Source organism: Vespa velutina, chromosome 8, assembly GCF_912470025.1.
Source record: "Vespa velutina chromosome 8, iVesVel2.1, whole genome shotgun sequence".
NCBI classification, from domain to species: domain Eukaryota; kingdom Metazoa; phylum Arthropoda; class Insecta; order Hymenoptera; family Vespidae; genus Vespa; species Vespa velutina.
Window position 1 is genome coordinate 4895868 of NC_062195.1, and position 22983 is coordinate 4918850.

The window sequence follows — 22983 nt, forward strand, 5'->3', positions numbered from 1 at the left end:
AATCGATATAATTAACTTCCATGGTGTCGTAGCTTATTATCTTCTGTTTATGGCACTATGCATTAGGCAATCGAACGGTGTTTTATGAACAAACTCTACAATTTGACAACACAACAAAATATTTTTATAAATCTGAGATATAGTAGTTGAAATTTACAAATTCAATTACATCTTGAGTGCGTACTGAAAATCTTTCCTATTCAAACAGTATTTGATAAACGTGAATTATCCAAAGAATTGAGAACTTAATAATTCGACCATTTCAAATATTCTAATATAAAAATCAACAAATACGATTATTCCAAATACTTTATAACGTTCCCAGATAATTTGATTTTTTCTTAATCGTCTAATTAAGGATAAATATAGTTTGATAGATATACAAGAAGAATTATGAATATTTATATAAAACAGTGACGTTATCTTGTTTTATTTTATTTAAAGGAATGTTTCTTTTTTCGATGTTATGAGCTTTAAATGTCATCGTTTTTACGAATATTTTATGAGCACAGGGGATAGCTCGTAAACCGAAAATTTTGTGGTCCATTTAAAACTTACAGTGAAAGGTGCCGATAGCGAATTCTCCCAAACGATATTATTATCGCGACTTGAATACAGAGAGGAATAAGTTTAATGTCGATGAAATATTTCAATAAAAAGGTAGTGTTATGGTGTAACCATAAAACGTAATCTTTTTTTTTTTACATCTATCTATATGTTTACTAATGATTAAAAGAGAGAGAGAGAGGAAGAAAGGGAGAGAGTAAAGAAAAACGAAAATTGTATATAGCGATAACGATAAAGAATTTTTGAAAATATATTATAAATAGATCGTTTCACCGCCAGGATGATTCTCAACTTCATAACAATATCCTCTAGTGTCAAATCGTATTAATAGATATTATAAAGCGCATATAGAGAATTCGAGATAATACGATCCGGTACAATAGGAAATAGTTCATCGCTTGACACGATATACCCGGGAGGTTTCAAACTGTCCGTAGCTCGAAAGTTCAACCGTGGAAGATTCGTTAGATATCACGTTTCGCCTGGAACACGAATACCTCGATTTTAATTGAAAATTTTCCCGAAAGTGCCATCGGTGAGAGTATCATCTCATGAATTAAATGAAATAAATGAAAAATAAAAGAGACGAGATGAAACGGAAGCTATACTCGTTGCTTTTAGAATTTTAGATAAGGCAAAATTGAATATTATTTATTACATCGATTGGAAACTTAAGATCGGATTAAATAAATTGTAATAAAGTTATTTGAAGATATAACAATAGCTCTTAGAGACTTTGATGCCTGGCGTGCGGCAGGCGAGCGAATATCAGACTGCAGAACGTCCGAAAGCTGTCGGCCGCATATGGCTTGGCTTGAAATTACTCGTATTTTAGAGAAGACATGCCATATCTCTGAAGCATTATCATCACCAAAATAATTTCTTTCTAATCACATTCAGAGAAAGACACTCACATTTTTTCATTCATCTTCTTTCGTTTCTTTTTACGACGATCATTGGATAAGAATGATAAAAGTGTTTCTTCATTGGACAAATCACGCGCGCGAAACGTTTTCCGGTATAGTGTGCTTTAAAATGTTTTTATCGTTTCTAAGGAATACCTTATAAACTATTTGTTTGTTTCTTCTCTTTTTTTTTTTTTTTTTTTTTTTTTTTTTTTTTTTTCTATTATCAGGAGCAACGTATCGCACACAATATTCTGATTCCTCTCTTGTGTACGATTAAATTGCTTTTTATGACATATCACGTATGCCATATTGAAAGTTCATCCTTTGCAAGAGAATACGGTATCTAAGAGTTGTATGTAAGCACAATCTTATACTCAATCTTACAGCTTACACTCTTAAGTTCTATTCGTTCGTTGATTAACGTGAATCTGCCGAAAAGAAAACAATATAATTTATTTCCTATTATCATTGACGTATCTACTTTGAAACTTGCCCTTTATATAACTTTTGTACGCTATCTAATACCAACTTATAATATATTCGCTTTTAAGAAATAACAACATCGAAGAGGTACAGGCACGTGGTTACTGAAACATAAAAGCGAACTGCTTAAGACATCGTGAATTAAACGGAGCGAACCCTCGCAATTTAAATTACTACCCTTCGAAAATGTTCCGGTTCGTATAGTCCGGGCGAAGAACCCTCTTGAAATTCGGATTAACCAATCTCTTAGCTCGAAATTTATTTCGCTCATATTTATTACGCGTTTACTCGACATAAATCTTAAAGCCAAACCTGTTGTGGTCGCAGGATACTTCCCAAAATCTCTTCTACATAAATATCTTTTCGCGTCTTTTCAACTCTTACGTTAATTATTAAACAACATAGCGTAGCTATATACTTTTGAAAATAGCCACGCTTCAAGGACAACACGTTTAGGATGCCTAATTATTTTAAGGGGGCACTCCCAGATTCTTTTTTCATTGTAGAATTTATTATCTTAATAACTATGTCACTCATTATTACTATGGTTAACGTTGGAGAGAGAAAGAGAGAGGATCAGTGCGACGTTCATGGCATCGCCACTACCTCTACTCGCTTTTAACCCTTTAATTTATTTATGCAGAGCCGAGGAGCGGGCGAAGGGCATACTAGCTAACAGCACGCAATTTCAAGCACGCACGTCCGTGTGGGAGCTTTCGATATTCCCTCTTTCTCTCTTTATCTATCTCCTTCTCTCTCTTTTTTCTTTCCATTCTTCTCTCTCTCTCTCTCTCTCTCTCTCTCTCTCTTTCTCTCTTTTTTATTTCTTCCTTTCTCTACGATTATTGCAGATCAAAAGATAAAAGTACAACGCGACATATTATTTCTGTAATTTACTTTATTCTAAAAAAAAAATTCAACGATATTACGCTAACATTGTACCACCAATGATACATTCTAATTACGCTTATCTTGATTTTAGCTAGCCTATGACTATTCACCAACGATATCATCTATTTTTATTAATATTTTTTTCTTTTATTGATCCTTTGTTGCCTTATGCTAAAGAAAAAATGACGCTTTTTTTTTTTATGGGTTTTCGAACAATAACAATTTGAATACAGAACAGAAAGAAGTCCGATCAATCGTTATATAATTCTGAAGATGACTAATAATAATTCGAATTCACCTTGGTAGAAAACTAAATTAACATTCTTTGTACTTCTTCTCGAAATGAATTTATCTTCCTACGCAATATTTCCGAGAAGGAATAATGTCGTATATAATTACGGAAATGAAATGGAATAACATTATTTCGTATACAATATAAGATTAACAAAGATGAAAATACGTATTTTGATTCATATTTACAACTTGATCAATTATAGTCAAAGTATGTTGAAATTGAATAGAACGTTCGATAATTCGTCATCGTTGATAAAAATAGAATAGGCAATTCGTACTTCTAAATGAACACCTTTCTTTTTCTATTACATATTTATCATCACTTTTCTCTTGTTTGAACTAGCTATTAGGGGTAAAGACTTTAACTTCGACTATGGTATCGTAAAACTTATCGTGGTACAAGGTTGAACAATTTTATTTTGATACATCGTAATTCTATTCACGACGACGAGGATACATTTAGAAACGAGGAATAATATCAGATTAAAAGAAGGAAAAAAAAAGAAAAAGAAATTTGATAGTCTAGTCTTTCCTTTCGTCATTATAAATGAACAAAGTTATTTGCGGAACAATTATTTATTTCAGTTTCGCGCGACTTTTATCGATTTTTAAACATTAATCATATACACCCCTTTACTTTCGTTCATTCTCCAAATCGACATTCCTCTCCATCTTCGTGATCATGAATTATTCGAGAGTTCTCACATATAAATACTTTTCGACCAACTTGTCAGGTATGAAATATCTGAGAATCTTTCAATTCTCAAATCGTTTACATAAATGTAGTCTTGAATATTATAATTATTAACAATTAACATTTTAACAATTTATTTATATTTATTTGAATTAATTTATATATTTGTCATTAAATTACGAACATTAATTGTAATTACAAATAATAGGAAATTGTCTTATGAGTGAGATAGTGCGATAATAAACGAATTAGAATGTATAATATTTATTAGAAATACAATTTGTGTAAATCTATTAACATTATTTATAAACGAGTCGAGAATGCAAAGTTTTTTGTTTACGAAGTAACGCCGACAACATTTGAAAAAGGATAAAGCACGATCGTACGTAGTTTCATTTAAATGACAAACAGCAATCGATTATCGAAGAAGCATGTTTTGTGTCCAATAAAACGAAATTACCTTTATATGTTGCTCGTTATTCGTAACCAATTTCTCTCTGTTGTAGACACTTCACAAATACTCGTTCAAGCCGATCGGTAGACAGACGCGTCCTCGTTAAATCGTTTTCAATCACCCGTCGAGAACTGCAGCACGTGACTCGTAACGTTTTGTTGACCGATCACAGACGAATCCCTTTCCTCTTTCGCAAATCCGTCTGTACTACGCGATCGAAACTAAACTAAATACATATGTGAAGTATTTTTAGTGTTGAAAATGTTACCCGAACAATGTATACAAAATCAAGTTGCATTAATGAAAACTTTAAAAAAATATTCAACAATTATTTAACATCTTTATAATCAGTTCTTATTTCATTGAAAACTTTTAACATCTGCAAAATCATAGATTTTTAATATACAGTCATTAAAGTATACGAAAATATTTTAAATTGATTGATCTTTTTTACGAAAGAGATCGAAAAAATAATATCGTATATAAAGGAATAGATATACCTCTGTATAATGTAACAATAACAGACATATACATACAATAGGATGAAAGTGAAAAATGAAATTCTTATTTTTATAATTATTAGAAAAAAGCATTTAGTTTCTGGATGTATATTATAATAATAAGATTTCAATTTGGAATCTATTGATGAGTGTTAAAAGTGGAATTTGTAGATTTGTAATATTTGGTTTCCCGTGATAAAGCCGAGTAAAGTATTTTCCTTCCACCTGAATCATTTTTTTTCAATCTCTTTTCAACTATCGTTTACTTAAGGTATTTCCATTGTCGAAAGCACAGAAATATAAGGATGTATTTCGCGTGTAAGAGCTTTGCTAGAAGCAAACTTCGTGCGTGAATATCAACGTAGATAGGGACCTTCGTGGCATCGTCGAACGAAACAGCACGCAGTTGGTGTTGAGTTGTCGCATAGTGGGTCATACCTGACCGATCGATGTTGCTGCAGGTAAATATAAACGATCGACTGTTTAACAAGCTGCAGTCAAGATGGCCCGCCATTGAACAGGATCCTTCGTATAATTCACCAACGTACGGCGTTCAATATACAACCTACATACATACATACGTACATGTACGTAATTAATGAAACTTTTCAAAGTATCAAAGCGACTCAATTAAAAAGCACTGTCGTCGACTTTAATAAAGGCAATTTTCGATTTTCCATACTCGTAAACGATACGCTTCGACATTTCCATCGTCACGCTAATCCAATGGATTCGATGAAAAATTATACTTGAAATTATTCCCGATAAACTTTTCTCGTTTCTCTGTGGTTTCTCGGATACTTAATTATTATCATCGCGTGTCTTGCATTACAATTCTGAAGAGAATTCGTCTACGTGTTCGTATACATGTATGTGAGCATGCTAAGTCATTTTTTTCTTCCGTTGTATCAAACCGAGTACGAAGTGCATATAAATTACAGTTACAGATATTGCATGTTGATAGAACTCATTGAAACTGAGGATCTATAGGTATTATACGAACTGATACAACCTTTTTGCCTATGCAACCTAATAGAAGTTATTGAAAGATGCATGAAATATAAAGTGGAAGATCGAATCACCTTTATAACTATTAAGCATTCATGAGAACATTTGGTTGGAGAGGTAGATAATTCAGTTGGAAGAACAATCGGACAAGCGAAAGGTCATGGATTCAAGTATTAGTATGTATAAAGTTTTATAGACATGACTGCCAAGAGTTCTTCTTTTTTCAGCTATAACAATAAAATGAACCAAATCTAACAAAATATAATACATAGTTTTTTTTTCTTTTTTTTTTTTTTTTTTGTTTTTTTTTTTTTTTTTTTTTTATCATAACTGAAAATATTCTATACAATTTCGGACTGATCGCTTGAAAATTTGCAAGAAAATTATGCACATTTTAGTTATAAATATTGAAATGTTGAAAATTACTTAATGGAATGTCTGAATCGATTCTATGGAAATATTTACAGTGAGCTTATATAAAACATGAAAATGTGTCATTTATAATTTTGAGTAAATTGATAAATATAATAACATTAAAAATAGCGCTTAATCTCCTATAAACATTTCAATTTCTAAAATTAATGAGATCATCGTACTTATCCGTTGAAATGTTCCTATTGGTACAACGAACGATGGAACATTGCATTTCCAACGAAATGGTAAAAGTGTAACGATCGATGAAGTGAAAAAGCAACTGCGAAACTGAGGATAGTGGACTTCAATCGAGTAAACTTTCCTTTTCAATTTATAGATTGGCTTATACTTGCTAGTGTTTTAACTTCAAATAAAAAGGAGTACTATGGGAACGTTAGTATTTCTTTAGTTGAATGGTGACATTAGTACTATATTGTCATTTTCTATACCAATCAAAGAAAAACGATATGAAAAAGAAAAAGTGATCGAGAAGGAGAAAGAAAGAGAGAGATAGAGAATATAAGTATATATATCAGAAAATACAAAAAAAATCTTTGTTATGTTAGAGATTTTTTCATACTATATCAATTAATTCATTAGATATAGGAAAATTATTTTTAATACTTTCTGTTTCGTTTTTAAAATTAATTACTTTATATATAATTCGAAATGTTATGCTTATCGATCGATAAAAGAAAGACAATCGAATTGTCAACTCGAAAATTTTGTTAGAAATTTCGAGGATCTTCTTACGATTAGAAACTATCCTATCGTATGGGAAGAACGATTTCAGATAAAAGATAAAGACACTGGAAAAGAAAGAATGACAGACGGGAAGACAAATTGCTATCGAGGTAAAAAGAACAGATATGAAAAACATTTCTTTCAATTTATATAAATCGTTCCAAACGATATCTCAAGTTAGAATAAAGACTAGCTGTCTTAAAATTCGCACAAAATTTTCTTGTATCAGTGTAAAAACAGATACGTAACATTAAATAAATTGAGCAGAGATAGGAAAGAGAATAATCAGTTAAATATCAACTATTAAACGGTAGAATATAATATATATAACATACATATTATATATATATATATACATATATGTATCATGTTAAGAATAAGTAAGTACATAAGACAGTCTTATTTTTGGATCTTAGATAACAAGTTCAGAAAATTTTCATTATCGATTTATGAGCTAATAATTGATATATAATCCACTTTAAAAATATTAATAATTCAAATGTCCTTAATGGAGTATCGTTCGTGAGAAGGTATGTTCTTCAGAGTCAAGCAACAGGGCATAGGGTAAAAGTGTAAGCGAAACTTATTGTTGTGAATTGATCTTTCAGTGGTAACCAAAATGAAACCGCATAGACATTAATCTTGTTACAGAGAAAAACTTTTCGTGACGCCTCGTTTATTATGATTTTACACGTAGGAAATAGGAAACGTATATCAAAAAAAAAAAAAATAAATAAAGAGAGAGAAAGAGAAAAAGAGAGAGAGAGAGAGAGAGAACGATGTTAACTGTATTTCTTCTATCATGTAAAATACCAAAACTTTTCATACAATCCTATTAACTTTGGTATTTATTTTATATACAAACAATGGGGATAACATATTTCTGTTTCCATTTATTTTACTTTTTAATATTATTTATTTTACTTTTCGTTGAAAATTCGCATGATTTCCTTAGTTATCATTCTCTTACTGAACAACTTGGAAGTTTCGTAATTGAAATTTTTTACCGGAGATATAATAAAGGTAAGTGTGTCTCTACGTTGTAAGAAAAAAAGATACTTGGAGAAACTGAAGAACTCGGAGGTCTCGGAATTACAGTATTTAACGTTAAACGAGACAAAAAAAGAAGAAGAATGAACGAAGCCTGATGCTTTTCTTCGCCTCCATAATCGGTGAATGTGCGGATAAAGAGATCATTAATCTTCTCCGGTTTGAGTCCACCTGCTCCGCAACTTCTTTCCTCCATCTGATCCCAACGGTTAGATTAGCGACATAGGTTTCTATAGCCATTCATTTTCTAAGCCCGAAAAAAAAATTGAAAGAACAAAGTACGCAGAGGGCTTTATAACGAGAATCATCGATCGCGAGTTTTCTTTTATGTCTGTATGAATCCGGTACGCGCGGGAAAGTTAAAAGATCAGAAAAATTTGAAAAACAGAGATACCATCATGATAAATACTTATCATTTGTATTCACGTATTAGCATGCATGCCTTGTAAACGTACTTATATACTATATTAGCTTTCGTCCAATCACAAATCAGGCACGCCCAACATAGAGACGCATGCATTTTATCGCGATCTTTCACAATAATTGGCGTCGTACAAATACCATTTCCCATCTTGTCCGATTTTTTCATCGCGTTTATCGAGGAAGGTTGGCTAATTAGTTATTACGTGTTTACAAGATTCAACGATAGGCGAGTTTTCTCGTGTCCGCTTATATGATATATTTTAAAAAGAATCTCATTAATTTTCGTGTGTTGATATACGCTCGGATAATGATAGAGCTAAAATGACTTCCTGCATAACAGATGACGTCTTAATTTTGACCTATCACAAAGGAATTTTAAAAGTCATACCATGGGAAAAGATTTCACATTTGACTTTTCTTTAAAAAAATTCCCTGAATATTTGAAAAATATTATTTGTGAAAAATAATAAAAAATAACATATGAGAGATACGAACCGATCAATATCATAGTTTTAGAATATGTAAGATTTGTATTATCTATAAAATAAACAATCTGTAAGATATACGATATATTTATTATTTCTTCATATAAAGAAACCAATATATTGCAGAAAAGAAATATCAATATCTCCAATATAAACATGGAAAAATATTAATGATAAATTACTGGATTTTCTAAAGGATTATTGGTTATTCTTTGTCTTTATTAGATTTGTTCTGAGAAACACACTAGTGTTCAATATTTCTCATAAAAATGATTCTTCCTTGAGAAACAATAGTAAGAAGAAAAGGTGAAGTGTATTAGAAGTTTCGTTTCAACGGAAGACGCGTGTCATAGGTCGGGTAGCTATGACGTTATATATGTAGGTCAAAGAACGAGTTCAACGCAACCGAGAGAAGGATCGCCTATGCCCACGTCGATCGGTTGTCGACGTTGGCAAAGTGACGTCACGTAACGCTATTCTCAGTGACGCTGCTGCATTATCGGCACTAAGAATAGAACTCTTGTGTCAGAACGAGAAGGAAAGTATCATCGACCGAATGCAATTGGTTCTTGAGCTATACCTATTCCGATGAGTGTCCCAAAAGCAAAATCAATTATTCTATAGAAGCTAGGAAATCGAATAGCGAACTATCATGATCGATATACTAAGCTACTATAACTATATCCACAAGGTGATATTATATCTCCCAAAAGTTGTATGGCATCTACCATGACATCCATAAAGATATATTTTCAAATTTCCTATTATATATATATATATATATATATATATATATATATATATATATATATATATATATATAACTATCGTGTATATACAAAATACTAAAAAATAAAAATATTAATCTAATGATCGTGAAACTATTTTTTTGTTTGTTTCAGAGTTCGCGTCGAATACTACGTTAACGAGAATACCTTCAAGGAACGACTTCAGTTGTATTTCATCAAGAACCAACGTTCGAGTGAGTTAATCCATTCTACGATTTGATTCTAATCGCTACGCTTTTTTTCCGCACCCATACATGCATATGCAAGTGTATGAATATATATATGTATATGCGGATACATTAATCCCCAGCAACGAATCGCTCGAAGGCAAAGCTTTGAACGATACTATGCGTTTTCTGTCATACATTTTCACGCCACTGAAATAACGAGGCTTTTTCTATCCAACGGTGAATTTGGCCCACTCCTTCTACTCGTATTTCAAGCCGAGTATGAGATGGATCGACTATTAATCATTAAGCCCAGGAAAGCGGAAATTTGGTTTCAAGCAAATTACTTTTGCACATATCCATGTATATTCCTATGTATGTATACATCTAAGTACCTATATATGCTAGGTCGATGAGTTCTAAAGAGGATTAAAATATCGTTCCGCTATAATAAAGATCCATCGATCATTTATTACGATCGGAATAAATCTTAGGTCCGATTATTTGGGAATTATAAAAGACGTAATCGTTTTATATAGCTATCAAAGAAATCTCAGTCGTAATATAAACGTCAATGAGCACGAACTGTTAAGCCTAAATTCTCTAGATATGAGACCATTTTTCGTCGTTCGCTATTTTTCATATCAGTTATCTACGTTCTGCCATCGTAAACCATAGAAAGTATCATCGTATTCGCATTAGCCTTTCTACGACGCGTCATCGTTGTGATCACATCGGTACAAAAGCTCGTAAAATAGTTGATTACGTGAAATTTGATCGATAATAAAGATAAATATGGAAAGCCGATTAACTTGATATTTAGGTTAAAGTATTAATGATTTGAATACAATAATGTATATAACTTATATACATATGCATGTGTTTGTTTATTCTTTCGTAACAATAAATATTATAGAATCTTTTTTATTTTTTCTTAGAAAAATAAATTACTATTATTTCATCAATAGATATTAATGAACACGCGACGTATTTTTATAATTTTTTTTTAACGCAACATAGATTAACATCAGTTTAACACGTTTTCAATATTTGTACGTCAGATCTATCGATGTACGAGATTCAATCATTTGAATGCCAAGAGTTTAAATGAATCTTGCCGAAAAATAACAAAGGCACGCTAGCATCTGTTTCAATACATGTCGATAGATCCGATCATATCGTCATATCCAATCATAATGGCGCAATGACATTTTTACAATTTTTGGAAATGAAATTTGAATGATTACATAGCATTCAAAGGGTTAACATAATATGCGCAAAATGTTATGTAGAATGTCTCTCTCTCTCTCTCTCTCTCTTTCTCTCTCTCTGTCCCTCTCTTTCTCTTTTTCTCTCTCTTCCTATCGTTTTCTCTCCCTTTCTCTCTACCTCTCTTCTTCCTACTATTTCACGTGACATTTTACATTACGCGTAAAAACAAGTATCTACCTACATACGATTATTCTCAATTTTGTTTTTTCATGTTATCTTATGACAGCTTTTTGTAATCTAACAAAGATCGCAATGACACTTTCCGCGATGACGTCCAACGCATTTCTAGTAATTCTAGTATTGTACGTCGTGTTTGCTAACAGACAGATTCTATTATCGCGATTTCTCGCGATACTAAAACTCGCTTCCGTGAGTATAGTATTTTGACAAGTTACGATTCAACAGGATATGTACACCTACAAAAAAATAATAATTGGTTTGTTCAGCAGTGAAATATTACGTCACGCAAAAGTTAAAAAAAAGAAAAACTTTTAAAAAATTTTCTACTTTACGGGGGAAAAAATTGTTTTCAAACGATTACATTAATGAGATCATTTGTCAAAATCATGAATTACGTGTAAGTACTATTTCACGTTAGTTCGATAATGTTATTTTCTCGACAGATAAAATCTTTTATATTTTCTTTTATTCTTTTTCTTTATCGAAAATAATTATTTTTACAATAAATAATGATTTGTAATTTTTGGAAATTCATTTTCGAGATTATCATTTTCACGAAATTCAATGTGTAAAGTGAAAAACTTAAAAAGATCGTCTATGCACAATGTATTACCCTTTAGAAGCTGCTAGTGGCAGCAACTGACAGCAGATATCACGAACAGATTGTTTCGTCGCATTTTGCTATGGCCAATACATATCTTTGCACTTACGTAAACGCGATATTGATTTCAATCGATATTCTTGTCACTCTTCGTTTTCTCTTATGTCTACGCTCACTTCTACTCGTACGAAAATCATTTCCTTTTTTTTTTTTCTTTTACAGGCATCATATTGTTTCTTTCTTTCATTTTGCAGGTTTAAGGATACGACTCGCCAATCTTTTCTTCAAGTTACTGACATGTTTCCTATACATATTCAGAGTTATAATCGACAACGATCCGACATTTGCAGCATGGTAAGTCTTTCTTTATTCTTTTTCGAAAAATTTGGTCGAAATATTGAAAGAAAAGTTTCCGAGGTCAACCGAGGATAGTTTAAACCCTTTTGCGACGGGTACCGTCTATATACGGCAATCACTTAGTGCATCATAGCGGCTGATGCCGTCTACATATGACAGTCACTTTTTGGCCCACGGAAGCTGACGCCGCTTATACACGGCTGTCATTTATTAGCTTACAGCGGCTGACGTCGCTTATATACGACAGTCAGTTTACAGAGACTGTCGCCAACGATATACGGCACAGACTTTGTTCAGGATTAGTGAAAAAGAATGAAATCTATCTATCTATCTATCTATTCTTGCTTCGTCTATTCATGCTTGACCTACTCGTACTTGAACTATTCTTGCTTGACCTATTCTTGCTTGGCCTATTCTTGCTCGACCTTGTATACTTTGTCTATTCTTGCTTGACCTATTCATACTTTACCGATTCATAATTAATCTATTCTTGCTCGACCTATTCTTGTTATGCCCATTCGTGTTTTTCATATTCTTGTTATAATTATTCACTTTATACCTGTTCTTATTCCTATTATTCTTATTATTGTTTTCATTATTACTCTTATTATTTTTGTTATTCCTATTATTTTTATTCCTTATATATTTTGATATCTCTATTATTCTTATTATTCTATTATTGTTACTCTTGAAATGAAACCATTGGTATTAACCAAAAGAGATCTCGATTCTTTCTTTCGGGATTTCATTAAGGGCCTTAATCGGCCAATGACAATTCGACTCTGAATCCTCGGGCAATTCTCATTTCTCGTTCCACCGAAATGGCATACCTAAAGAAAATTTTCCTTAGTCGAATCGGCTATTCCTGTTCACGACCTTAACGCAATATTCATGCACGATTACGATACTTTGTTGCACTACTATCGTGGCGTAGAATAAGCTCGAGATAAGGTTTTGCAGCGGAAACGTTTTAGCATCCTATTGCTCGACCATGTAAAAGCCGGCATATTCCCAAAGGATTTCTAGTGCCTTTCCTTTTACACCTTCCTATCGTGCCGTTCTCTCTCTCTCTCTCTCTCTCTCTCTTTCTCTTTTTTCCTTTTTCTCTTTCTTTCTTTCTTCCCACTTTTCACTTTACGTATACACCTACGAGTTTTGTTTCTTTCAGTTACGGATGTACGCCCGGAAACAAAACGGAGTTTCTTGCATCCCAGAATCTCACCGAAGAAGAGTTTCAGGAGCATCCAACCATCAACTGGGATGCGATCCTATGGGTAAGAAGACCTTTGGAGCTTTGGATAGTACAGGTGATCCTGGCGATGGTATCGCTCACGGAAGCTTTACTACTTGCTTATCTTGGATACAAGGTACGTGTTTTTCCGCATTACTTTTCTTATGCACAACGATATTTATATATTTCTTCTTTTATCTTCGTCTCTTTGACTGTGCCGTTGCATGAAAGTCGCTCCTGTCGCTTTCGTGCTGATAACTTTTCGAAGAATTTACATTTCTTTTTTACTTGTCTCGAATAATTCCTCTTCTGAATTTTTTCAATCCTCCCCCTTCCCTCCTCCCTATATTCTATGTAATTATTCAACGCGCTTATATAAATTTCTATTCTTTAAAGTTTCAAATACGATTTAATATCTTTCTTTATTCAATTACTTACTTCAATTACTATACTTACTATAATTACTTAATAATAAAATGATAATTCATATTTTTTACGCTTTGAAGCTTTTCGCAGTGACTATTCTACAGTCGTTCTGCAGTTTCATCGGTTTTAGATTTTTTCGATTACAATGTCTTTTCCCATTTTTAAAATATTTCGGCGATGACTCTGTAAACATTCCTGATTGTAAAATTTGAAATTTAATACCTATTCATCCTTTTTGATCGCCAATGTGATGACTTTACTGACAGTGATACACCAATTAGTTATTTATCATTTTTCTTTAAGATTTATTAGCGTTAATTCATCAATATCATTCATTCGAAGATAAAGAAAGAAATTTATTATTGAACAATTGATCGTAGGAAGATTGAAAATTTCTCTTTACCGATCATGGCTTTAAAACACATTCCGAAGCACAAGGTTTATAATTAATCGGTGATCGTATCGATATAGATTTTCTTTTAAATTCATATCAGTTCAACGATTTGATTCGACGAAAACAGGGATCTCATTATATCGTAATTATTCGAATCCGAAGGATTAATCTGAATGCAACGAAGTGATTTCTGACTATTTGATCACGAGGTTAGTTTGTCGAGTTAATTGGAGCGGTTAGCTGGAAAATCGAATGAAGGTATGTAGAAACACGGTTCTCATTTCTCCGATGCTACTTATGATTCCGCTTGCGATTCCTGAGGCTTTACGTGGAACGATTTTATGCAGAAATTGTATATACGAAAGAGGGGCAAGAGGAAAGTTTAAAATGCCGCAGCACGTCGAAACGTTCGTGTCATAAATACGTTCGCTCTCTTTCTGTTAATCAGACTCGACGACGTGTCGGACGTCCATTTAAGAAAGATTCTAATCCATAGTCTAACCTTTTAAGAGATTCAGAACATATAGATAACTGGAATATACATACGCATGTATATATATATTTCTGGGCCATCGCGTGTCTCGGTAAACGCATTTCCACCTGTCGCTTACGATTCCCCTAAGTTTCTCGTTGCACCTTCGTTGCTGAGAGAATTCGAGGAGCTTACGTCTTGTAAGTGGAAACTTGCACCTCGTTAATCGAGTTAGGCGTAACCAAGCGTAATGCGATTAACGTCTTGGAAATATTCCTCGATACTCACCCGAACGGATTATATCCGGTCGAGTCGCTTCAGAAATCTCGTTCTTCGAAAATCGCTATGTATAATAAATGGATAATGTCGCATTTGAATAAATAAGAGACATGTTCGGAAAAGAAGATTCGCGTTACTTGTCCTTTTTGTTTCTTGTTTCTTTTTTTTCCTAGTATATATTATACAAATAGTATAAACATTATAAACACATGTAGAATTATTTAATAAGAATTTCTAGAATCTGCATTTTCCAATCTTTCTTTCATTAAAGATACAAGATTACGATTTAAAAGTAAAAATTACAGATATAAATTAATGTCAAAATCCTACTGGATATTTTTATATATAACTAATGATGTACATATAGAATATTTGTAATATTTTTACTTTAATAAAAGAAACTTTATGATAAATACGCCATCATAAATTTCGTTAAAGAATAAAGTTCTACAGATTATTTTCGTACACCCTGTATAAGAAATAGTTACGTAATTTTATATTTTTTCATATTTCTCAATATAAACGACAAGTCATAAAGATTGTATCTGAAAAGCATACTGATAAGCAACATAATAATATAATTTAGCAAAATCTCCTTATTTAATTTTTCACACGTGCAAAGTCATTAAACGAATATCTATTATAATACTCTTTTTAATTTTTCTTTTTAATTTTCAAACGCCGATTTAAATTACTTATTTTTTAACACACATAACTAATGTTGCATTTTAAATGAGATTCATCGATTCTCACAAAGTTTAAGATCTTAAGCGTCCTGTCTGGCGGACTAACTATTCAGCATGATAAACTTTCCTTCTCTAGAGACCGATCTATCTCTTTTTTTCTTTTTTCTTTTATTACAAAACTTTCAATAGGCGATTTGAAAGAAAATTAGAAGTTTAAGCTAATGCAGTTGGAATAGTTTTGTATATAACTTCTAATCGTCCACTCCTAGAAGCTACAAGACGTAAACGTTGACCTTTTCACATATATATTTACGAGATGTGTATTTTAATTTTCTTATATTTAAATAAACAAACTGCGAAGACTCAACGAAGATGTTTACAAATTTCATTTAAAAAGAAAACGCGATTATTCATCTCGAGTTTTTCTCTTATGGATCAAGGTATATTCATAGTAGACGAGAATTTGTCAAAAGAAATTTCAAGTATGCCTTGCTGAAAATATTAAATAGTATACGTAAGAAAAGAGAAAAAAAAATCAGAATAAGTTTGCTTTTACGATACTAGTAGTTTTCCATATCTGGCACAAGAGATTTGCTTTTTGAGAATCCGTCATAGTCGTCTGCCTCTCGTATGGACGGAAGAGAGAAGCCTTGAGCGGTCTAAAACGCGAACTGACTATACAGGAAAGAGAATCGACCCATCGGAAAGAGCTTGCAAGCCTGAAAGCTCTACGATGGATAACTGAAAATCTACAGTGAGGTCCTGCATATAAATGAAAATTTACCAATGTTCAAGTACAACGTGTCGCTGAAACAAGCCTTCCTGTAATAATATTTAAATTTAAGGATTCTATTTAAATTCCTCGGCCCTTTTCTTCCTTCCATATATAGAACCTATAGCAATGGAAATACACAAATGCTTACTACTTATTCGTGTATTATAAAAAAAAAAAAAAAAAAAAAAGAAAAGGAATAGCGAAGCTACGCTTCTTTTTTTTTATTTTGTTTTTTTTTTTTTTTTTGTTTTTTCTTCAAATAAAAAAAGTCGAACACATACGAGTGATAATGCTTTATTCTTAATACTATTTTTGTACTGTCCAGGATGAAAGACATATATGAACAATTTTTTAAATCTTTAGGGAAAATCCATCAGAGAAAAGTAATTCTTTTCTAACTAATATAAATGAAAGAGCTGTCCGTCGACAACATGTTGACATCAGTAAAACGCAATTTACTTCGTTGATAGGTCCATATTAAGTTCTACGTGAATTTTTCGTACGTGAGACTTAAGTAATTAAAATCGATGGTTGCGCTCGTTTCCTTCCGTTCGGTTATTCGACATTTAATAAAACAATAAAAGCGGAACAATCGATCAGCGATGTGACGATCCGGCATCGAGCGAACCTTGGAAAAATTCTATCCAAAATCTGACTTTGACGGATGAACGGTGTACCCAGTATAGTATAGTGCAGTAAAGGTTATCGTATAATTATAAAATAAAGTTCGAAAAAGTCTTTCCTGAAATTTCCTCAATCTAGGCCTGCTTTACATTTTCACATTTAAGTGCGTATATATACATATATATATATGTATATGAATGTGTAATGTATATGTGTATTTGTGTGTGTGTGTGTGTGTGTGTGTGTGTATGTATATATATATATATGAATAAATCACGCGCTTAAGTAAACGCATGAGTACATTCACTTGATCTCCATCTCCAAAGTACCTATATTCCGTTTCATAATCTTTGATCTTTGAAACAGTAATTTTAGCGGACTTTCATTATAATGCAAAAAGTTAGAATATTTATTATAAAAAGTTTTCCTGATTAAAGTGTACGATGTTATTTGGATTCCGTATTGCAGTTGGAGATTAAAATCAGAGTGAAGACGCTGCATATGTAAAGGTTATAAGCACAGACATATATGAACGATATTCCTTATATGATAAGCTAAGATAAAAATCCAGAAATTTGCAAACGTTTAAGCGATTTTCCGTTCTGCTAACTTAACAATCAAATTATCGTGACTCAGGCAATTTTCTTTACTCGAGATAAGCTCTTCTATATAAATTCGATTAATTGAATGTCGTCTAAATCGATAAACATAATCTACACATTCGTTCTGGCTATTTTAATCTCGGTTATGGCAAAACAGAAAATATTCTTTCCGGAATTTGAAACTATTAAACATTTATTTTCCGTGAACTAACAGTACGAAAGAGATTTCAATTCGTACCATCGAAATTACGATAAACTTAATACGTTTTTCTAACAGATAATAAATATAAAATAAATTAATCTATATAACCAAGATAAGATAATTCTTTATCTGATGATACGTGTAGTTTATTAGTTTAGAAATTAGCGATTATAATATATTAAATTAATTATCTGAAGAATGACATGCTCACGACTAAATTATTAAATTCAGTAGATAATTTAAGCGATTTCATAATATTAATTAGTTAGATCTAAATGTTCATTTGAAAAGAAATCTAATTATATATAGATACGATTGCTCGATTTACTATGAGATTCTAAGAAATTAAAGATTTTATAAGATGCTCGATCGAAGAATAAATAATAATATATTTTCGATCGTTCGAGATAGCTATTATCCAAGAATACGATATATCAATAACTGAGAATAGATAGCAAAGAAACTTATTCTAAAATGTTCCACGATGAGAAAATAGAAAGTGCAGGACGACTTCACAAAGTGCTATGCTCTATTTGGAATATTCTTAACCGCATTCCTATTAATAATATTGTCACTGAGTATGTTGAGCTGTCTTCCTAATGTCCACAGGGTAACGTCTGGCAGCAGCTTCTATCGTTCCACTTCATATTGGAGTTAGTCAACACTATACCTTTCACGATTACGGTAAGTCATTTTCGCTAGCTTTTAATCGATAATAGTTGTAGTCCTTTCTATTTCACACGATCGCTTCCTCGATCGATTTGTAAGATATATTTTGTGTGAATGTTGGACTTAGAATTATGCATTGCAGACATCTCTTCATCCGAGTTAGACAAAATCACGATATTGCATCGATCTCCTCGCTTCCAAAGGGATTAACCTTTATCTCTTCGCGAATAGGATATATAATGACATTACGTGCGATATCTCTATTGTGCTTCTGAATTTAATTAGTTTAACCTCATTAGTTCAACCTCATGCGTTACGTGGCGGCGTAACAGTATGAGAGCTGTTCCATATGATTCATTATATTTTAGAATTGCTTATATATAAATAAATAATTAAGCAATATATATTTAATTTATTATTTTTACGTGTAAACTATATTATATATAATTATATAACATATGTACACACACACACACATATATGTGTGTGTGTGTGTGTGTGTGTGTGTGTGTACAGGATATGTCAATGATAATAGTAAGAGTAATAATAGATAAGTAGTAATAGTAAGAGTATGATTGTTTCTTAACTTCAGCATAATGCAGACTAAGTCCACAGTAAGTGCTTATTTATATAATTTTATAATTTTTAAATTGTAATAATCCGAAATTCTTTTTGAAAAATAAAATGAATTTAGTAGGTGAACATTTGTTAATGAATTGTTTTTGTTAATTTGTTAAAAAATATATTATAAAAAATTATTTATAACAAATTGTTAATTAATTGTTAATAATATGATTATGACGAAACAGAGAAATAGAGAAAATTTTTCTCTTTAAAGTGCTATTTGATTCAAGTCTCTAAGACTTTTTAGTTCCGAAGATATTCCCATGTAAATGAAAGGCATGGCTATTAATAATGTAAACAAAAGTATTTTTTTTTTTAATAAAAAAATAATTTATTTATTGATTATTGATTAATTTATGTAATTTTATAAATCGGTTGAAATTTGAATTCTTTCTTGACAAATTAAGATGAATGAGATAAATTAAGAATTTGTTTATAAAAGTTAATTAATAACAAATTGTTAATTAATTATTAACAATATGCTTAAAAAATAGGAAAAAAATTTGCTCTTTAAAATGATATTTGATTCAAGTTTCTACGATTTTTAGTTTTGAAGATATTCCCATATAAATACAAGATCCATTAGCCTATATAATTTCATTCAAATCGGCTCGCTGACACACTGACCTATATAATTTCCAAGAATTTACGCGGTCATACTACTACTACTACTATTACTACGAACAGCTGTTCTATACGATTTATGAATGGAAATCTTTTGAAGTCGATATCTTCCGAACGGGAAGTCATAAAAACTTAAAATAAATATCATTTTCAAGAGAAATTTATTCTTTATTTATTTAAATATAACAACAATGTCAGTATAATAAAATCGATTTTGTTAATAATTTTTAAAATTGAATATTTTCTTTTCTTTCGTAATAAGGACATATCTATAATGAAATCATTAAAATTTTTATTACAATTATGTAAATTTTATTTCGTTTATTTAAAATAAGAAATAGAAAGATCTATTAATAGTTGTCAATATACAAATTTGAATGATTGAAAATTCAAATGACCTTTCTTTTGTAATAAAGAGACTTCGCTTACTTTTTGTGCTTATTTCCATTAAATAACGTGAAATTATATTACGAGAGAATAAACACATGTGTCATTTTTATAATCGTTTTATAGAATAAACTAAGTTAAGCTCAAAGAATTTTCATTTATTTAAAACATGGTTTCAGTTGCTATACCCGCCTATGCGAAATCTTTTCATCCCGGTATTCTTAAACTGTTGGTTGGCCAAACATTCATTGGAGAATATGTTTGTGAGTATCTTCATATCAGTGAGAACTTTTTTTCTACTAATTAAATGGTTTATGAATAATATTCTTTGTACTTTCAGAATGATTTGCACAGAGCTATGCAAAAATCCCAGTCGGCTTTGAGTCAACAGTTGATGATCCTTAGTGCAACGTTACTGTGCCTTGTCTTTACTAGGTGAGTCTTTCAATTTATTTCTTTATAATTCTCTATCGTGTGTCTATATAATAATTTTATTTTAATGAATAACCAATTAATATTCCTAGCATTACGAAGTACGAACATAAACGATTAATATTATTTTGACGAGAATTCTATAGTAAATTGTATGCAATCTTGAATAATTATTGAAGAAACTTTGTGATGGAGAGAATCAATAAACCAAGATGTTCGAAACTTCGTAGTGTAGTTAATGTTCTAAGGTTTTGTTAATATAGTGACGTAATAGATTTTCAATGTATTAATATAGCAAGATTCGCTGCAAGAAAATTTGGATTTGTAAAGAGCACTTCAATATTCAAATAAATTCAAAAATTCTTTTGGAACGAATAAACATAAAATATACAATCGATTTAGCAAATATATTGTGGATAATTTCTTAACATAAAATGGTCTTCAAAATAAAATGTTACTCTATCTTTCCTTTTATCGTTCATCGAATATCATTTATACTTCGTAAGCTTATATACCTGAACAAATAATTTCTATTTTATCAGAAATCATGTCAATGTCCTTCGTATATTCTGGAATCGATCGTTGAGAGAACTAACAAAGTATCGACCGATCTTTTGCTTAACCACTCGAAAATCCGATTAAAATTGTCTAAAGGTATTTTCAAATAAAATGAAAATTAATCCAAAAAAGCGGAAAAACATTAATTTACCGTAGATCCGGGTAAAGTATCGATCATGACTCATTAGTTAAATTTACCAAAATTTTCTCAAGGAATTGTTTTTTCCTTCCTTTTTTCCTTTTATTTTCCTTCCAAGAGAAAAACAAGAAAATTCGCTCGAAATCTTTCTATTCATACATCAATGATAATAGAACAAGGGCGTTAACCTTCTACAATAAACGATTCATTAATATTTGCTAATCGAAAAATTCATTTCTTTGACCGCGAAACCCTTAATTACCAAGGGTGACTTTTTAACTTCATATGGTACCACTTTGGGCGTGTTTGAAACGCCAACTCGTTAATTTGTTTGTGGACATTATTCAGCACTTTCTACGTGGCATGCTAATTTTCTTCGTCGACTCTCGTGTCAACGATGCCGCACCCCTTTTCTGAATGTAGACAATCTATACATCGAGCACCGACGATTTTTTTATCCGTTAACATAAACTTATCCATAAACCTGAAGGAATTCTAAGAAAGCGAGGTAAAAAAAAAAAAAAAATTGATAAACAAAAAATAAGAAAATAATTTGACGTTGTATAATTACAACTCATACGTTCAATCTCGGATTGTGCAAATTTTTTGACTACTTCGTCTTATAACTTCGTTAACTCTAATTGGCGAACGTTCTTAGAATTATAATTGAGTTTCTACGGGAAAAAGTGGCAGCCTGGCTCCAGACGTTAACATGATTAGAGTGAATTTATAGTATTGGATGTTTCGATCAAATTCACTGGCTCGACGTTACCGCTCGTTATTTAAGTTTACGCAACGCGTTATGTTTGTTTCATACACGACTTATTGCTTTATACGGATAATGAGAAAAGTTTTCTAGCGAGCGTGCCGGAAGTTCGTGCATACGAATTCATCGCGAGCGTGGATCTCCTCGGATCTCCTCTCTCCTTTAATATCTTACTAAAATAATCATACATTTGTATTTGTAGCTTGTTCTCGCTTTTAAGTGATTAGTTCAGTTTCTCTCTCTCTCTCTCTCTCTCTCTCTCTCTTTCTCTCACTCCCTCGTCACAAAGAAATAGACGGTGAATTTTTTGTGAGACATTTAAATTTTCTTTTCTTTACAAATAAGTACTTCGTAACTTTAATGAAAAACCAGACTGAGACTTGACAACGATTGTGAATTATATTTTGAAGAACAAAGAGAAAAAGAGAGAGAGAGAGAGAGAGAAAGAGAGGGAGAGAGAGGGAGGGAGGGAGGGAGAAAGAAGAGAAAGAAACGAGTAAAATATCGAATTTCAGAATAAATAGAAAATGTAGAGGGAAAATTCGATAGCATTAGTTTCATCTAATATTCGTCTCGTTAAAAAAGTAGTGGAAAAAAAAGTAGTACAAATCAAGAGTGGTTAGACACGTGACGACATTCTAACGTGACGTAATCGATCATACCTTCGTTCAATATCAGTAAGTACATTTGAGAGTTACATCATGCAAGTGCAATCTTATGTTTGCAAGTCTTCGTTATGAAAAAGACAGAAGAAAAGAACGAAAGAGAGAGAGAGAGAGAGAGAGAGAGAGAAGCAGTGGGAGAGTGATAGGA

General features: G+C 31.6%; 1 protein-coding gene across 31 annotated transcripts in view; it reads left to right on the plus strand.

The window, feature by feature from the left end:
• The window catches only part of LOC124951222 (potassium channel subfamily T member 2), a 105567-nt gene that overhangs the window by 62418 nt on the left and 20166 nt on the right, over positions 1 to 22983 (plus strand). For all 31 annotated transcript variants that reach the window (XR_007101559.1, XM_047499258.1, XM_047499256.1 and 28 more), the window contains 6 exons: positions 9818 to 9897; positions 12178 to 12277; positions 13449 to 13647; positions 18581 to 18655; positions 20455 to 20538; positions 20616 to 20710. Coding sequence is in view for 30 of the 31 variants with exons in the window: in XM_047499258.1 (XP_047355214.1) it covers positions 9818 to 9897; positions 12178 to 12277; positions 13449 to 13647; positions 18581 to 18655; positions 20455 to 20538; positions 20616 to 20710 (633 nt within the window). In the remaining variant the exon portion in view is untranslated. The remainder of the gene's footprint in view (positions 1 to 9817; positions 9898 to 12177; positions 12278 to 13448; positions 13648 to 18580; positions 18656 to 20454; positions 20539 to 20615; positions 20711 to 22983) is intronic.